This window comes from Mesocricetus auratus, unplaced genomic scaffold (assembly GCF_017639785.1).
Source record: "Mesocricetus auratus isolate SY011 unplaced genomic scaffold, BCM_Maur_2.0 Super-Scaffold_4256, whole genome shotgun sequence".
Lineage (NCBI taxonomy): Eukaryota > Metazoa > Chordata > Mammalia > Rodentia > Cricetidae > Mesocricetus > Mesocricetus auratus.
In genome coordinates, this window is record NW_024429182.1 from 115,547,754 (window position 1) to 115,562,830 (window position 15,077).

At 39.3% G+C, this 15,077-nt stretch overlaps 1 protein-coding gene across 5 annotated transcripts in view; it reads left to right on the forward strand.

Annotated features, from left to right (window-relative positions):
- Nucleotides 1–15,077, forward strand: part of Cpeb1 (cytoplasmic polyadenylation element binding protein 1) — a 91,979-nt gene that overhangs the window by 15,918 nt on the left and 60,984 nt on the right. For all 5 annotated transcript variants that reach the window (XM_021231675.2, XM_040729435.1, XM_021231674.2 and 2 more), the window contains exon 2: nt 1,028–1,202. Coding sequence is in view for 3 of the 5 variants with exons in the window: in XM_021231674.2 (XP_021087333.1) it covers nt 1,028–1,202 (175 nt within the window). In the remaining 2 variants the exon portion in view is untranslated. The remainder of the gene's footprint in view (nt 1–1,027; nt 1,203–15,077) is intronic.

The following is a 15,077-nucleotide window of genomic DNA, read 5'->3' on the forward strand; positions in this document are numbered from 1 at the left end:
CCTTTGGATGCTGTAGGTTCCATTTTGATGCTTGCCACATCCTCTCTTGTAATTATATCTTTAGTGTGGAAACAACTGCTATATGCCATACAAGTCATCCAAAAGTTGGTAGGTCATCTTTAACCATTTCATATAGGGGGAAACTGAGACACAAGGCTGGCATCGTACAGCTCATACATGATAGAGCCTTACATTTTAAACAACCTTCCTGTGATAATAGATGTATCATATGTATCAGTGTACAGTTGTGTCTAGAGTGGTGTTTTTTAGTGCTGAGGATTGAACCTGGAGTCTTGAACATATTAGACAAACATACCACTGATCAAATGCCAAGCCTTCTTTTTACTTTTTATTTTGAGGTAGTTTTACTAAATGAGTTTATGACCCCCATGCCTCAACCTTTCCAAATAGCTGAAATTACAGATTTGTGTTATCAGGTATGGCCAATGAGTTATTTTTATGTACACGAGTATTTTGCCTGCAGGTATGTGTGTGTATCTTGTTTTTCTATTCTGGTGGCCTGGTGTGTTTAATTAGGGTTTTTACATAGGTGAAGGGTCATTTACAGGAGCATGGAAGACTTAACCAGTAGTAACACAATGGATGAAAATGTCTCTCTCTTCCTTTGTATGTTGTCTTTATTGTGACTGGTTTCTTCCATGTTTTCAAGGTATATTGTACCATGTCTCAGTACATTTCTTTATGTCAAACAATATTCCAGTGTGTGAATATACAGAAGATTTGAAACAAGTCTGTCTAGTTCTGAAGTTCACGTTATTGGTACCCTGTCATGCTAATTATTTTGTGTGTACTACTGGATTAAGAGGTTCTTGAGAAAATATCTTTATACATTAGTTGGTACTCACAGTGAGTACTTTGTTCAGAATAAACAATCTGTTTACTGTTTTGATATGTAGGCAATAAAGTTCTAGTTGCTCTTTTAAATTCATGGTATTGTTTAAAGTAACAGGGTTGAGTCTGTTTTTCATAGTATAGAAAACCTAAAAATGTATTTCTCTATGTCTAGGAAGAAGAAACAGGAAGGATAAAAGATTGCTGGGACAACCAGGAAGTCCCTGCACTGTCTACATGTAGCAATGCGAATATCTTTCGAAGGATAAATGCCATTTTGGATGATTCACTGGACTTCAGTAAAGTTTGCACAACACCCATAAATCGAGGAATTCGTGATCATTTGCCAGGTAATTGAGATTTGAAAATTGGGATGTACCGGGCTAGTCCAAAACTATTGCTAAGTAGTGCATGCTGGAGGTCTGCATGGGGAGGTCTATGAAGATCATACTGAATCTCTGGCAGTACTTGCCTATTTCATGATTTGCATGAATTGGACTCCCTTATGTGTAGCGACTGCCTGTGATTAGAATAAAGATAATCTGTTTTGTGTGATGCACAGTAAGGGTCGAATTAAAAAGACTGAAACTAGTATTTATGTGTAGGGTGGTGGTGGTGCTGCTGCTGCTGGTGCAGGTGCAGGTTCAGATGTGCAATTTTAGCTCTTAGGAGATGGAAATAAGGAGAAATATAAACTTGAGGACCACATGACCTACATAGTAATTTCAAGACCAGCACGAGATAACTAGCAAGATCTGTCTCAGAAATAAACATAATCACCAAGTGTTAGTCTGGGTTTTAGCCCCAGGCTCACAAAGGAGTATAATATGAATCATATTGTTAAAGATTTTGGGTAACTATTAAATTGTGGGGCTGGACACATGCCTCAGTTGTTAAGAATACTTGCTGCTCTTGGCAGAGAACCTGGGTTTGGATCCCAGCATCCACATTGGGCTGTTCATGACATCTGTAACTACAGTTCCTGGGATTTTGACACCATCTGGTCCCTCAGGGCACTAGGCACATACGTGGTGCATATACATGTATCTAAGCACTCACATATACACATAAAAATAAATATTTAAAAAATTTAGAGTTGAAATAAATTTAATATTTACTGCAGTGTACGTGAAATATTGCCTTGTCAACATATCATCAGTATAAAGATGTTCTAGTAAGCTGTGTTCCTCCTCCTCACTCTGCTTATTCCTCTGAGCATAAGGTCTTTTCTTTCACTGAACCTGGAGCTCATTGTTTTCTGGTGTCCCCTCCCAGCTTCCTGCTAGCCTGGTAGCTAACAGTACCCAACAATCCTGTTTCTACCCTTCGCCAGTACTGACATTATAGGCACATATGGCCACCTATAGCTTCCTGTATGGGTGATGTAGATTCTGGATTCAGGTTCTCATCCTTTGAAGCAATCCCTCTTACCCACCTAACCATTTCCCTAGCTCAGCTATATCTCTTATTAGACTTGCGAATTAAGTGAATTTGTCATAGTTGATTAGTTACATTTCAAATACTAAGTAACCAGACGTGACTGGTAGCAACTGTATTGCCTTGTGACGCCTTTAAAACATAAATACAGGTCAACAGACATGTGGTTTTCCCATATAGGAGACTGCTAATCAATAGGGGCGGGGTAGCTCCTAAAGATAACTCTTGCCAAAAAAGTATGGATGCTTTGATAGTGTTTCATAATCTTTTGTGGGAGTTACAACATGTTTTAAGAATGTTGATGGGATGTTTTGAGTCATTTTAGAAGAATACATTTTTGTTAATGGATCTTTCTTAGAACCTCCAGATCCTGAATAATTACACAGGAACTTTTTATTAGTTATGAAATCTTGGCCTTACCTTAGGTTTGTTACTAACTAGCTCTTAAAACTTAAATTAGCTCATTTATGTTAATCTATATTCTGTCACATGGCTCATTACCTCCCCTCAGTACCATACATCTAACTTCTTCCATGTCTGGCTGGTAAATCTCCCTTGCCTCAGATTCTTTTCCAGAGTTCCTATGTCTGCCCAGAAGTCCTGCCTATCTTGCCTGCCTAGTTATTGGCCATTCAGCTCTTTATTAGACCAATCAGGAAAACTGCATACAAATGAAGATAAACATATTAAGTGAATTGATTTAGTCTCAGCAAGACAAATCTTTTTTTTTCCTATATAGACTCTAGATTTTTGTAGAGGTATATAAAAATAATGTATGCATATGTGACATGAAAGTAGAAGCAAAACTGTCTAGGAGAGTGAAAGAACAGTTTCTGCTTGTGTGTTACTCTGGTCTTTCTGAATTCAAAGATAACACTGGGAGGGGGAGCCAGCTTTCGGACCACCCAGGAGTGATATATCTGGGTCATGTGGTAAATCTATTTTTAGGTGTTTTTTTGGAGGAACCTCCAGATTGGTTTCTATAGTGGCTAGATTATATTATCACCAGCACTATGTAAGGGGCTATCTTTTGTCCATATCCTAGTTAACATTTGTTGTTGCTGTTGGGTGTGTGTGTGTGTGTGTGTGTGTGTGTGTATGCATGCATATATATTTGCTCTTTTTGAGATAGGGTTTCTCTGTGTAACAGCCCTTACTGTCACGTAACTCATTCGTAGACCAGGCTAACCTCACACTCACAGAGATCCACTTGCCTGCCTCATGAGTCCTGGGATTAAAGGTGTGTGTCACCACTGTCCAGCTATTTTATTTTAAAATGTGTTTGTACACCATTGAGTACAAGTGTTCATGGAAGCCAGAGGTTTGGATTCCCTGGAGCTCAAGTTACAAGGTAGTTGTGAGCTGCCAGATGTGGGTGCTGGGAAACAAACTCTGATCCTTATTAAGAGCACTTTCTCTTGGAGAACCAGGGTGGTTGGTTTTATGTTGAGGTCTTTGATCCATTTAGACTTAAGTTTTGTACATGATGATAGACATGGTTCTATTTGCAGTCTTCTACATATCGACATCCAGTTATGCCAGCACCATTTGTTGAAGATGCTTTCTTTTTTCCATTGTATAATTTTAGCTTCTTTGTCAAAAGTCAGGTGTTTGTAGGTGTGTGGATTGATATCAGGGTCTTTGATTTGATTCCATTGGTCCACCTGTCTGTTTTTACTCCAGTACCAAGCTGTTTTCGTTACTGTAGCTCTATAGTAGAATTTGAAGTCAGGTATCATGCTGCTCCAGAAGTTTCTTTATTGTACAGGGTTGTTTTGGCTATCCTGGGTTTTTTATTTTTCCAGATTGTAGGGAGAGACATTCCTGTAGTGCTGATCATGCCTGTTTGGCATGGGGCGATAAAGAGCTAAGAGGAAGGGGACTCACTCACTCTCGGGGTTCTGGTCAGATCTCGGAGAGCAGCAAGCGCTGACCTTAGGTTCTTGCCTTCTCATGTAAGTGACTTCTCCCTAATAAAATATCATATGACATCCCTATCTTGTGTAGGTTAATCTTCCTCAATACCATATGAAGTTGAGTACTGTTCTTTCAAGGTCTGTGAAGAATCATGATTTCGATGGGGATTGCATTGAATCTGTAAATTGCTTTTGGTAAGATTGCCAATTTTACTATGTTGATCCTACCTATCCAAGAGCATGGAAGATCTTTCCATTTTCTGCTGTTGTCTTCAATTTCTTTCTTCAAAGACTAAGTTCTTGTCGTACAGGTCTTTCATTTGTTTGGTTAGAGTTACTCCAAGATATGTTTTATGTTATTTGTGGCTATTATGAAGGCTGGTTTGTCCCTGATTTCTTTTTCATCCTGTTTATCACCTGTATATAGGAGGACTACTGATTTTTTTTTGTTAATCTTGTTATCCTGCCACATTACTAAATGTGTTTGTCAGATGTAGGAGTTTCCTGGTAGAATTTTTAGGGTCTCTTAGGTATAGTATCGTATCATTAGCATATAATGAAAGTTTGACTTCTTCCCTTCCAATTTGTATCCCCTTGATTTCCTTTTGTTTTATTGCTCTAGCTAGGACTTATTGTCTAGCTAGACAATAAGAATTTTTAACCTAAGAGCCATCTTACAGCCCTGTTTGTTTTCTTTACTTTCCCTTCTACTTTCCCTTCCCTGTTCCTCCCTCCTTTCATTTGTTTTTTTTTTCTTTCTTTCTTTCTTTTGTCTTTTGGAATTGGAGTCTTGACTGGCCTGGGATTTGCTATGTAGACCTCAAACTCAAGAGTCTGTCTACCTCTTCCTCCTATTGCTGGGGTTAGAGGTATACAACACCAACCCTGGCCCCCTGTTGTTTTCTTTTATTTTTTAAGATTTATTTAGTATGTATAGAGCATTCAGCCTTGGATGCCAGAAGAGGGCACTATATCTCATTATAGATGGTTGTGAGCCAACATATGGTTACTGAAAATTGAACTCAGGACCCCTGGAAGAGCAGTCAGTGCTCTTAATGTCTGAGCCATCTCTCCAACCCCCCCGTTGTTTTCTTAATGAGTGTTCTGACTGTGGTGGAATGGATTTAATTATTTCCTGATAGCTGTGAATATTTTTTGTGTTTGAATATTTGCTTTATTTTTTTTTAGAATTATCCCATAGTTTTGTTATTTGTTTGTTTTTAGAGACAAGGTTTCTTTTGTGTAGCAGTCCAGCTATCCTGGAATTCACGCTGAAGACTAGGCTGGCCTTGAACTCACAGAGATCCACTTGTCTCTGCCTCTTGAGTGCTGGGGTTAAAGGCATGTAACACAACACCCAGCTTCATTAGCCCATTTTTAAAATATTCTAAGTTTAATTCTGTTTTACCTGTAGCTAGCAAAAGTTTTCTCCCATTCTGTAGGCACTCTATACATTTGGTTAACTGTTTCCTTTGCTGTACATAAACTTTGTAATTTCAAGGAGATCCCAATTGTCATCATTTTTTTTTTGTTTTTCAAGACAGGGTTTCTCTGTATTGTTTTGGAGGCTATCGGTCCAGCCCAGCCTCGAACTCCCAGAGATCCGCCTGCCTCTGCCTCCGAGTGCTGGGATTAAAGGCGTGCGCCACCACCACCCGGCTTTGTCATCATTTTTTAAGCAACTAGAATCCTATTCAGAAGTCTATATCTTGTATTATTTTCTCTGCTTTCCACTAGCAGTTTCAGAGTTTTGATTCTTTCATTCACGTCTTTGATCCATTTGGAATTAATTTTTCTTCAAGGCAGGATGTAGAGAATCTAGTTTCATTCTCTTACATGTGGATACCCAGTTTGTCCAGCATCATTTGTTGACAAAGCTGTCTTTTTTCTCCCCCATGTATGTTTCTGATGTCTGTTAAAAAATCAGGTGGTTGTAGTTGTGTGGGCTTATATCTGGGTCCTCTGTTGCAATCCATTCATTTACACGTCTGGTTTTGTACACTGTAATGCTGTTTCTGTTACTATAACTCAGTACTATAACCTGAAATCAACTCTAGTGATTCTTCCAGGATTATTATCTTGCTCAGGATTGCTTTAACTATTTGTACTCTTCTGTGCTTTCATATGAATTTTAAAATAGTTTTTCCCAAATTCTGTTAAAATAGCATTAGAATTTTGATGGAGATTGTGTTACATTATTTCTTACCATTCATGAGCATCAGTTGTTTGCCTCTATGCTTAGATTTGCAGCCCACTTGGAATTTAGTTTTTTGTAATGTTAGAAAGTTAAGATTCATTTTGTTGTGTATTACTAGCCCGTTAACCTAGCACTGTGTGTATGTGTGTGTGTGTTGGGGAATCCTGTTTGTATGTGTTTTACTGGGAATTGAAATGAAGACTGTACCTCTATTGCTGGGTAAGTGTATCAATGAGCTAAATCCACAGTCCAGAAGAGTATTCTGGAAGTATGTTCCAGGGTTGGACTGACAAGTGCCTTGAATGCTGTATAGTTAGGCATATTCTGTCCTTCGGCCAATGAGATGGCTCAGTAGATAAGTGGTTTGCTGTCAAGCCTAATGTTTGACCTTCTGAGCCCACATGTGCACCACACACATACACATAATAAAAACTCTATAAAAAGAATTATCCTATTTGTATGTAAGTGTGGTTTGATTGTCCTCTCTGAAAACTTCCTCAATCTTCTGCCTACCACATTCTACCATCTATGTGACTTTGCTCTTTCTGTGTGTGGATATAGTCTCAAAATAGGGAGGAGAGGAAAAGGAACAGTTTTGGAAAAAAAAACCCTCAGTCTGCCCATTTCACATTAAGTTTCCACAAAACAATGGTACAGGCTCTGGCACGGGTGATTTGAAACAAATCCTAGCTCTGCTGCTTGTTTGCTTTGACTGTGGCCAACTCTTGAGTCCAAGCTGGGAACAGTAAATACTCTTTATAGGGGTTTGTGAAACTCGGATGTTGGTTTTAAATGTTGACATTTAAATGTTTTGGCTGTTAAAGCATTGATGCTGTGAACATTGTTGTACATGAACCCTGGTATACAAATTACCTGGTGTACACTCTGGTGAAGAATATTTAGGTATGGGAGTTTAGATCACTTTTCATTCCCACAGAAGGGTACATCAGTGCTTGCTGCATGGCATCCTTAACTATCACTCTCTCAAATGACCATTTTTGCGGAGTGCAGCGATACTGTGTATAGTTTCTTACTGTTAGCAGGCTGTTTGTTTTTTAGACAGGGTCTCATTTAGTCATAGCTGTCTACAATGATCGTCTACCTAAGCTTCTGAAGTGCTGGGGTTATAGGCATGTGCCACCAACATAGTCACATGTGGTTTTAACTTCGTATTTTCCTGATTGCTAGTTCAGTTAGATATCTTCAAATTTTTATTGGCCTTTTGAAATACTGTTTCTTACCTTGTTTATGCATGTCCTTTGCATTCTTACTGGTAAAATACATTTTGTAAGCATTTGTTTATTCTGCAGTGAATTTGTTAGATGTGTACAGTTACTCTTCCACTTTTAGCTTATGTTTTTGGCTGTCTAATGTCTCTTTGTGAGCATAAGTTATTCGTTTTAAGATAATTCAAATGAATTGATGTTTATAGTTAACATTTTAACTTCATAGTTAAACTTTGCATTTTTCAAGGACATAAATATTTGTGTGCTATCTTTGGAAAACTTCAGTGTTTTCCATCAATGATATAAATGTTACTTAAATTTCTTAAGATTTATTTTTATGTGTGTTTGTGATTATATGCCACATGTGTACATGTACTTGAAGATACCAAAAGAGGATATCAGATCCCCTGGAGCCATAGTTAACATGCAGTTGTGAATTGCCAGTATGAGTGATGAGAATTAAACTGTAGTCCTCTACAAGAGCAGGAAGTGCTCTTAACCACTGAGCAATCTCTCCATACTCGCCTGAATTTTTCTTATTGCTTAGTCATTTGCTAGTATATAGGAACTTAAGCTTTTTGTATATTGACACTATAGTCTGTAACTTTGGTAAGTTCACTTATAGATGCTTTTACCTATGCCTTTATAGATTGTTCAGAGCTTCTATATATACAATTATGTTGTCTAAAGGTTATGGTCATTTCAGTTCTTTATTCCTTTTTGTCGTAACCTTTCCTCTTCCTCTCTTGTAATTGAAGGCTAACTAGAAATGATAGTATACGCTTTTTTGTGTTGCTTTGTAGTCTTGGGGAAGCGTGATGGGTGTTGAGGGTTTAACAGTAGGTATGCTGGAGTTTATGGATATTCTTTAAATGATTAAGGGAATTGTTTTCGGTTTTCTCAATGGATTTTTTTGTTTTGTTTCCTTGCAAACTAGAGCTTTGCTTTGTATCCCAGACTGGCTTGGAGCTGGCCCTGCAGCACAGGTTGGCCTAAAGTTCATAGCATTCCTCTTGTTTCACCCTCTTGAGACTGGAATTATAGGTGTGAGCTACCATGGCCAGCTAATGAATGTGGGGCTTTAAGTTACATTAATTTTTTGTCATTTTTCTTATATGCTTGCTTCTAGGGCTGGGAGTACATCTATCCAAGTTCAATCTCCCGTATTGGAAAAAACATGACTAGAAAGCAGGTTGAAATGAACCAATCAGCAAACATATTCTTACCTCTATAAATGTGTGAATTTATAGTACTTTGGTGTTCAGGAAAGAATACCAAAGTAAAACTAGATTTTCAGCCCTTCAGGAAATCCAAATTCTTCATAATACATTTTATTTAGCATGTTGCTAAGTTTGATTTTTGTATATGTTGTCCCTAGGATTTTTTGTGTCTGTGCACTTTAGAAATTATCTTGTAGGTACCTTTAATGTACCCTGGATGTCAGTCATATTAGCCCCTTGAAGCAAATTGGAAATTTCCTTTTATTTCCTATTATTTCTAAGAGTTCTTTCTAACATTTTTCTGATGTTGCTGCTTAAGTTTTGGTGAAATTTACTAGTGAAACCATATGGATATGGAGTGCTTTTTGTTTTCTAAGGTAAATTTTTAAAGTTGTAATTGCATTTTAAAAATAGATACAAAAGTAGTAGACTCTAGCCATTCTTCTCCACAATCTAGTTTACCGAGACCCATTTGCTCTACTCCTGTAAGGGGGCAAAAGAGAACAGAGGTCCACCTGAAAGATAGTTTCCCATCATTGCTTTTTCTGAATTCCCATGTCCGGGTTTCCAGCTGATGGGGAGTGTGTATGCAGGTTAGTATCTCTAAGGGGTCTGAGGTTCAAATGATGGTCCATCTGTCATCATCCTCAGTGGCCTTTTTTTAAGGGATGACACCAACTACTTTGACACTAGTTGGGTTAGTGAAGATGACCAGATAGAGCTGCTTCCAGACAGGTTCTGGAGTCAAGGCAGGAGGGTTCAGAGGTGGAAGATGGCAGGGTTCCTTTCATAGACCAGTCAGTGGCCAGGCAAGCTCCTCTTAAAGCCTTCAAGGCTTGAGAAAGGGAGTGATTAGACAATTCTACCTGGGAAATATCTCAGAGATTGGGGATGATGGGAGGTGGTCTCTCAAACATAATTTCAAAAGGAGTAAGCCCCTCCCGATAAGAAGTACATTTGGTCTTGAGAAGGACCAAGGGAGGAGGTTAACCCAATTTTTCACTAGTTTCTGGGACCAGTTTGTTCAGTTTCCTTAAGGGTTCTGTTCATAGTTTCTGTCTGGCCTGAGCTCTGTGGTTTATATGCACAGTATAATTTCCAATTAATACCTAATACCTTTATCAGATTTGGAGACATTTTGGTCATGAAGACTGGGTCATTGCCAGACCCCAAAGCTAGAGGCAATCCAAATGGAGGAAATACTTCCTGAAGACGTTTCTTAGTAACTATTGAAATAGTTTCTTTTCATGTTGGTGGGCCTCCACCCATCCTGAGAAGATGTCAGCAAATATTTATAGCCAAAAGCACTAGACCAGATTTCAGTGAGGTCCAACTCCCAGTGCTCCCCAGGCCCATTTACTAAGCCCAGATCTCTTGTGGAATCTTCCTTCCCTCTTTGGGGTTTACCTGACTACAGGTGGTGCATCTAAAATTGGTGCTTCCAAATTTGTAACATAATATCTGGATCTGAAGAATTCTGCAGTGTCTGTAGCCCTTAAGTGAGTGGCTTGGTAGAGATTTCTAACAAGTCACCTGGCAGCATCTGCCATTCTTTTTTATCCTGTGTGGCCAGTCTTGTTTCTCTGTCAGTTTCGCACTGGGTTGCATTCTGGGCAGTCCAGTAAACTGGGTTCTGGTAGGGTTCCTAAGACTTGGAGAGAACCCACTGGTTCTAGGACCACCTCCTAGTTGCCAGCTCAGCCTCTCTTTTTATTCTGGCTTCTGGGAAACCCCTTTTTTGGTGTCATTTGCACTGGATGATGACTTACCCTCTTGGGTAACCAGATGGCTTCCAAAAGGGCTGATCTCTGTATTTTATTTTCCTGCTAAGGTTAGTGATCATCTTGGATGAAACTGTACTCATTTGGTGTTTCCAATGGGATGTCATTCAGATTAGGTCTCATAGGCTGGATTAGGTCAGTTTCTCAAGACAGTCACGTATCAGACCCTCAAGAGTCATCATTGGCAGGAGGCTGGCACAGGGTTGAGAGGGCTGGTGTCTTTTGGAACCAAGTGTAGGGTTGATGCAGAAACAGGACTTGGTATTTGCTTGCCTAGGAGTTAGATATCCATCTCTCAGGTGCTCCCCTTTAGGAAAACCTCAACAGAGTGAGGGGCTGTCAGGAGCAGTTCATGCCCTAAAGTTAATTTATTAGCTTTATGTACCAGCAGAGCAGTGGCAGCTGTGGCCCTTATACATGCTGGCCTTGTAACTGTGGCGAGGTTAAGTCTCTTGAGCAGATAATACCAGTGGACTTTTCCAGGGACCCAGAGTTTGCATGTAGACCCCTTAGGCAATGTCTCTGGCCTCATCCATGTACAAGTGGAATGGCTTAGTAAAGTCTGTGAGGACCAGGACTGGTGTAGACACCAGGATCTTTTTCAAGGCCCTGAAGGCCCTCTGTTCAGTCTCAGTCTATTCCAAAGGCTGTGCACCCCTGGTGCTGACATCTCAGCAGATTCCACCAATCCAGAGCTGACAGCATCCAACCGCCACCAGGAAGTTCTAATCTTATTTTTTCAATGGGCAGGTGTGGAGGGTGTTGGGGTTTTTAGGACAGCTGAAACACATTTTTTGGGGAAGAAGCTCAGTATGTTCCTGCTTTTTCACAGTAGTTGGTTTGAGTATGCCAGTGTGGAACCCATGGATATGGAAAGCCAACTGTACTTTTGTTCAAAACTTAAACCACTAGCCCAAGCCTACAGATACAAAAGGCTGGTGGAAGTTTCATCTAAAAAAGTATTTTTATTTTATGAATGAGTATTTTGCCTGTGTGGTGGTTTGAATAGGAATGGCCTCCATAGGCTATTTGAATGTTTAGTTGTTAGGGATTGGCACCATTAGGTGGTATATCCTTGTTTGGAGTAAGTGAGTCACTGGGGATGGGCTGTTGTAAGTTTTCAAATGTTCAAACCATGTCTAGTCTCTCTCTTCCTGCTGCATGCTGATCTAGGTATAGAGCTCTCAGCTTCTCCAGCAGCATGTCTGCCTGCATGCTGCCATATTTCCCACCATGAAATTAATGAACTAAATCCCTGAATCTATAAGCCAACCCCAATTAAATGTTCTCTTTTGTAAGTTGCTGTAATCATGGTGTTTCTTCACAGCAATAGAAACCCTAAATAAGCCTGCATATATATCCATGTACCACTCTAGATTTCACAAGAGGGCACTGGATCCCCTGGAAATGGAGTGACAGACTGTAGGAAGATACAGGTGCTGGGGTTGAATCTGGATTCTCTGGAAGAACAGACAGTTCTCTAAACTACTGTACAGTCTCTTTTTTTTTTTTGGTTTTTACGAGACAGGGTTTCTCTGTATTGTTTCGGAGGCTATCGGTCCAGCCCGGCCTCTAACTCACAGAGATCCGCCTGCCTCTGCCTCCCGAGTGCTGGGATTAAAGGCGTGCACCACCACCGCCCGGCCTGTACAGTCTCTTAAGTCCCAGAATCCCAGAAGCCCCATTTTAATTTTTTTGAGGGACATCCATAGTGGTTGCACTAATTTCCATTCTTATTAACAGTGTAGACCCACAAGTATTTGTTTGTTTGTTTGTGTTTATTTGAATAGCCCTTTTTCTGCCTGGGGTGAGCTATAATCTCATTGTAGTTGGATTTGCATTTTCTTGATGGCTGAAGGTGTTGAGCGTTTTTTCTTATGTTAAAATACCTTGATGCTAAAATAGTTTTGCCATTTTACATTTCTGCTGGCAGTGGGTGAGGACCCCATTACTGTTAATACCCGTTGTTTAGCTTTTTTAGTATTCAAAAGCAGTCCAAGGAGAAATGAGGGAGTAGGGGTGGGGCTGAAATAAAATCCAGGGTCTTGTGTATGCAAAGTAAGCACTCTACCACAGTATGACATCCTTAGCCCTTGGATGTGGTTTTGATAATGAGTTTTTCTTTGGACAAATTACTTTGTATTTTTTTCCCATTTATTTATTTATTTATTTATTGGTTTTTACGAGACAGGGTTTCTCTGTGTTGTTTCGGAGGCTATCGGTCCAGCCCGGCTTCTAACTCACAGAGATCTGCCTGCCTCTGCTTCCCGAGTGCTGGGATTAAAGGCGTGCGCCACCACCGCCCGGCTTCCCTTTTATTTTTAATCTCGTGCTGGTTATTCAAACCAGGGTTTATAAATACTGAGCATATACTCTATCATTCAGCTATAACTGAACACCCCAATTTTTTCTATTTTAAGGTAAAATTAAATTACAGTTGCATATATTTATAGAAGAATATTATGATTTTCAATAAAAGTGAAATAATCTAGTTGATTTCTATTCAAATGTTAAGTTTTGGTAAGAACAACTAAAATTTACCCACCTAACTTCATTTCCCCCTCACTCCCACAATCATGTCCAGTTTGTGTTGATCAACTACTCCTGCTCAGTATACCAGATTTACTTATACCATTAAAGAAAACTGATGCTGGGCAGTGGTGGCACATGCCTTGAATCCCAGCACTCGGGAGGCAGAGACAGGTGAATCTCTGTGAGTCCAAGACCAGCCTGGTCTACAAGAGCTAGCTCCAGGACAGTCTCCAAAGCCACAGAGAAACCCTGTCTCAAAAACAAAACAAAACAAAACAAAACACAAAACAAACAAACAAAAAAAAAAACAAAAAAAACTGATTTCCTTTCCTAGCAGTAATCATTAACCAATAGCTTCTCAACTAGGGATAGTACTTTGTACCTACCCTGTCCTACATGCTGGGTTTTGTCAATGGGTTTAAGAAGTGACTCTGCTAGGTAGCATACTGTTAGGATTTGTTTTTAGGATGTTCAGGAATCTAAGCCAAGAGCAGAGGTTCCTGTCTGTAATACAGTGGTGACACCGCAAACAGTTTTATTAAGACGAATTGAGTCAGAATATTGTGGTGTTGGGAGCATAAATGCCCCAGTCTTGTTATATTATTCTTAGTATTGACTGAATTTCTTGTGGGACAAGTCCCCACCTGGTTTGCATTCTTCTGAAGTAGATGATAAACATACACATGATTGTTGGAAATTTCCAGTTGCTTTTAGTTACTGGTAACTTCCTCTATTTCTTTTCCATATTGTTTATTTTGTAGAATCATCCACATTACAGATTGTTAACTGGCAGTACTTAATGTCTTCCAGTATTTCCTTTTCTTTTTTGGTTTTTCAAGATAGTTCTTCTGTAGCTTTGGAGCCTGTCCTGTAGCTCACTCTATAGACTGGGCTGGCCTCTAACTCAGAGATATCCACTTGCCTGTCTCTCAAGTGTTGGGATTAAAGGCGTGGGCCACTGCCTGACTGTCTGCCAGTATTTTTAATTAACTGATCATTATATTTAGAGACTTTAGCAAACTTAGGTTTGACTTTCTTAAAGCAAGAATATTTCATAGTTGATATTTTAGCTCTTGTGCCAGCAGCCAATGATGACCATACCTGGATGCATTAGTATGTTATGGATTGACAACAATTTCCTCTCTCCTTCATTTACTAACTGGTGTAATTTTGTAAAAATAAGCTTTTACTGATAGGTTAACCTAAAACAGTTAGGAAAGACAGTTAAGTGGTTGATTATTCGTATTTACTTTGTTTCATAATACTGAACTGATTTCTCCAAAGTTGACTAGTATGCTTTCCAGTATCATGGCATAATGAATTTAATGTGTTGGATCTGTCTTGATACATTGCAATTACCTGTCTTTGTTCACATGGTCCTATCCTTGAACAGCTGATTTTCTACTTATTTAGTGGAGTGACTGATTTTTTAAAAAATCCAACATGTGGAAAAAGTGTAATTCTCATGTATTCTTGGTGCGTAATCTTTCTGCTGCTTTGGAAAACAGTATAGAAGTAGTCAAAAGGTCAAGTGTAAGTTACCAAAAGACCTAAAAATGACTTTAATCTGTATCTAAAAGAAATAAAAACAGGAGCCAGAGAGGTGACTCAGTTAAGAGCACCTACTATTTTTTCAGAGGACCCAGGTTCCATTCCCAGCACCCATACTGAATAGCTTACAGAGTCCTGTAACTTAAGATCCAGGGGATCTAATAAATGCCTTTGACCTCTGCAGGCCCTTGAATGCACATGCTCAAGCCCTCGTGTGCATGTACATGCGTGTACACACACACACACACACACAATTTAAAAGTAAATCTTTTTAAAAATCTTTAAAAACAAATATAGGTTCAAGGGCTAGAGGCCTATTTGGCTTGGTGGCAGTGCTGCTTGCTAGTATGTGTGAGATACTGGAC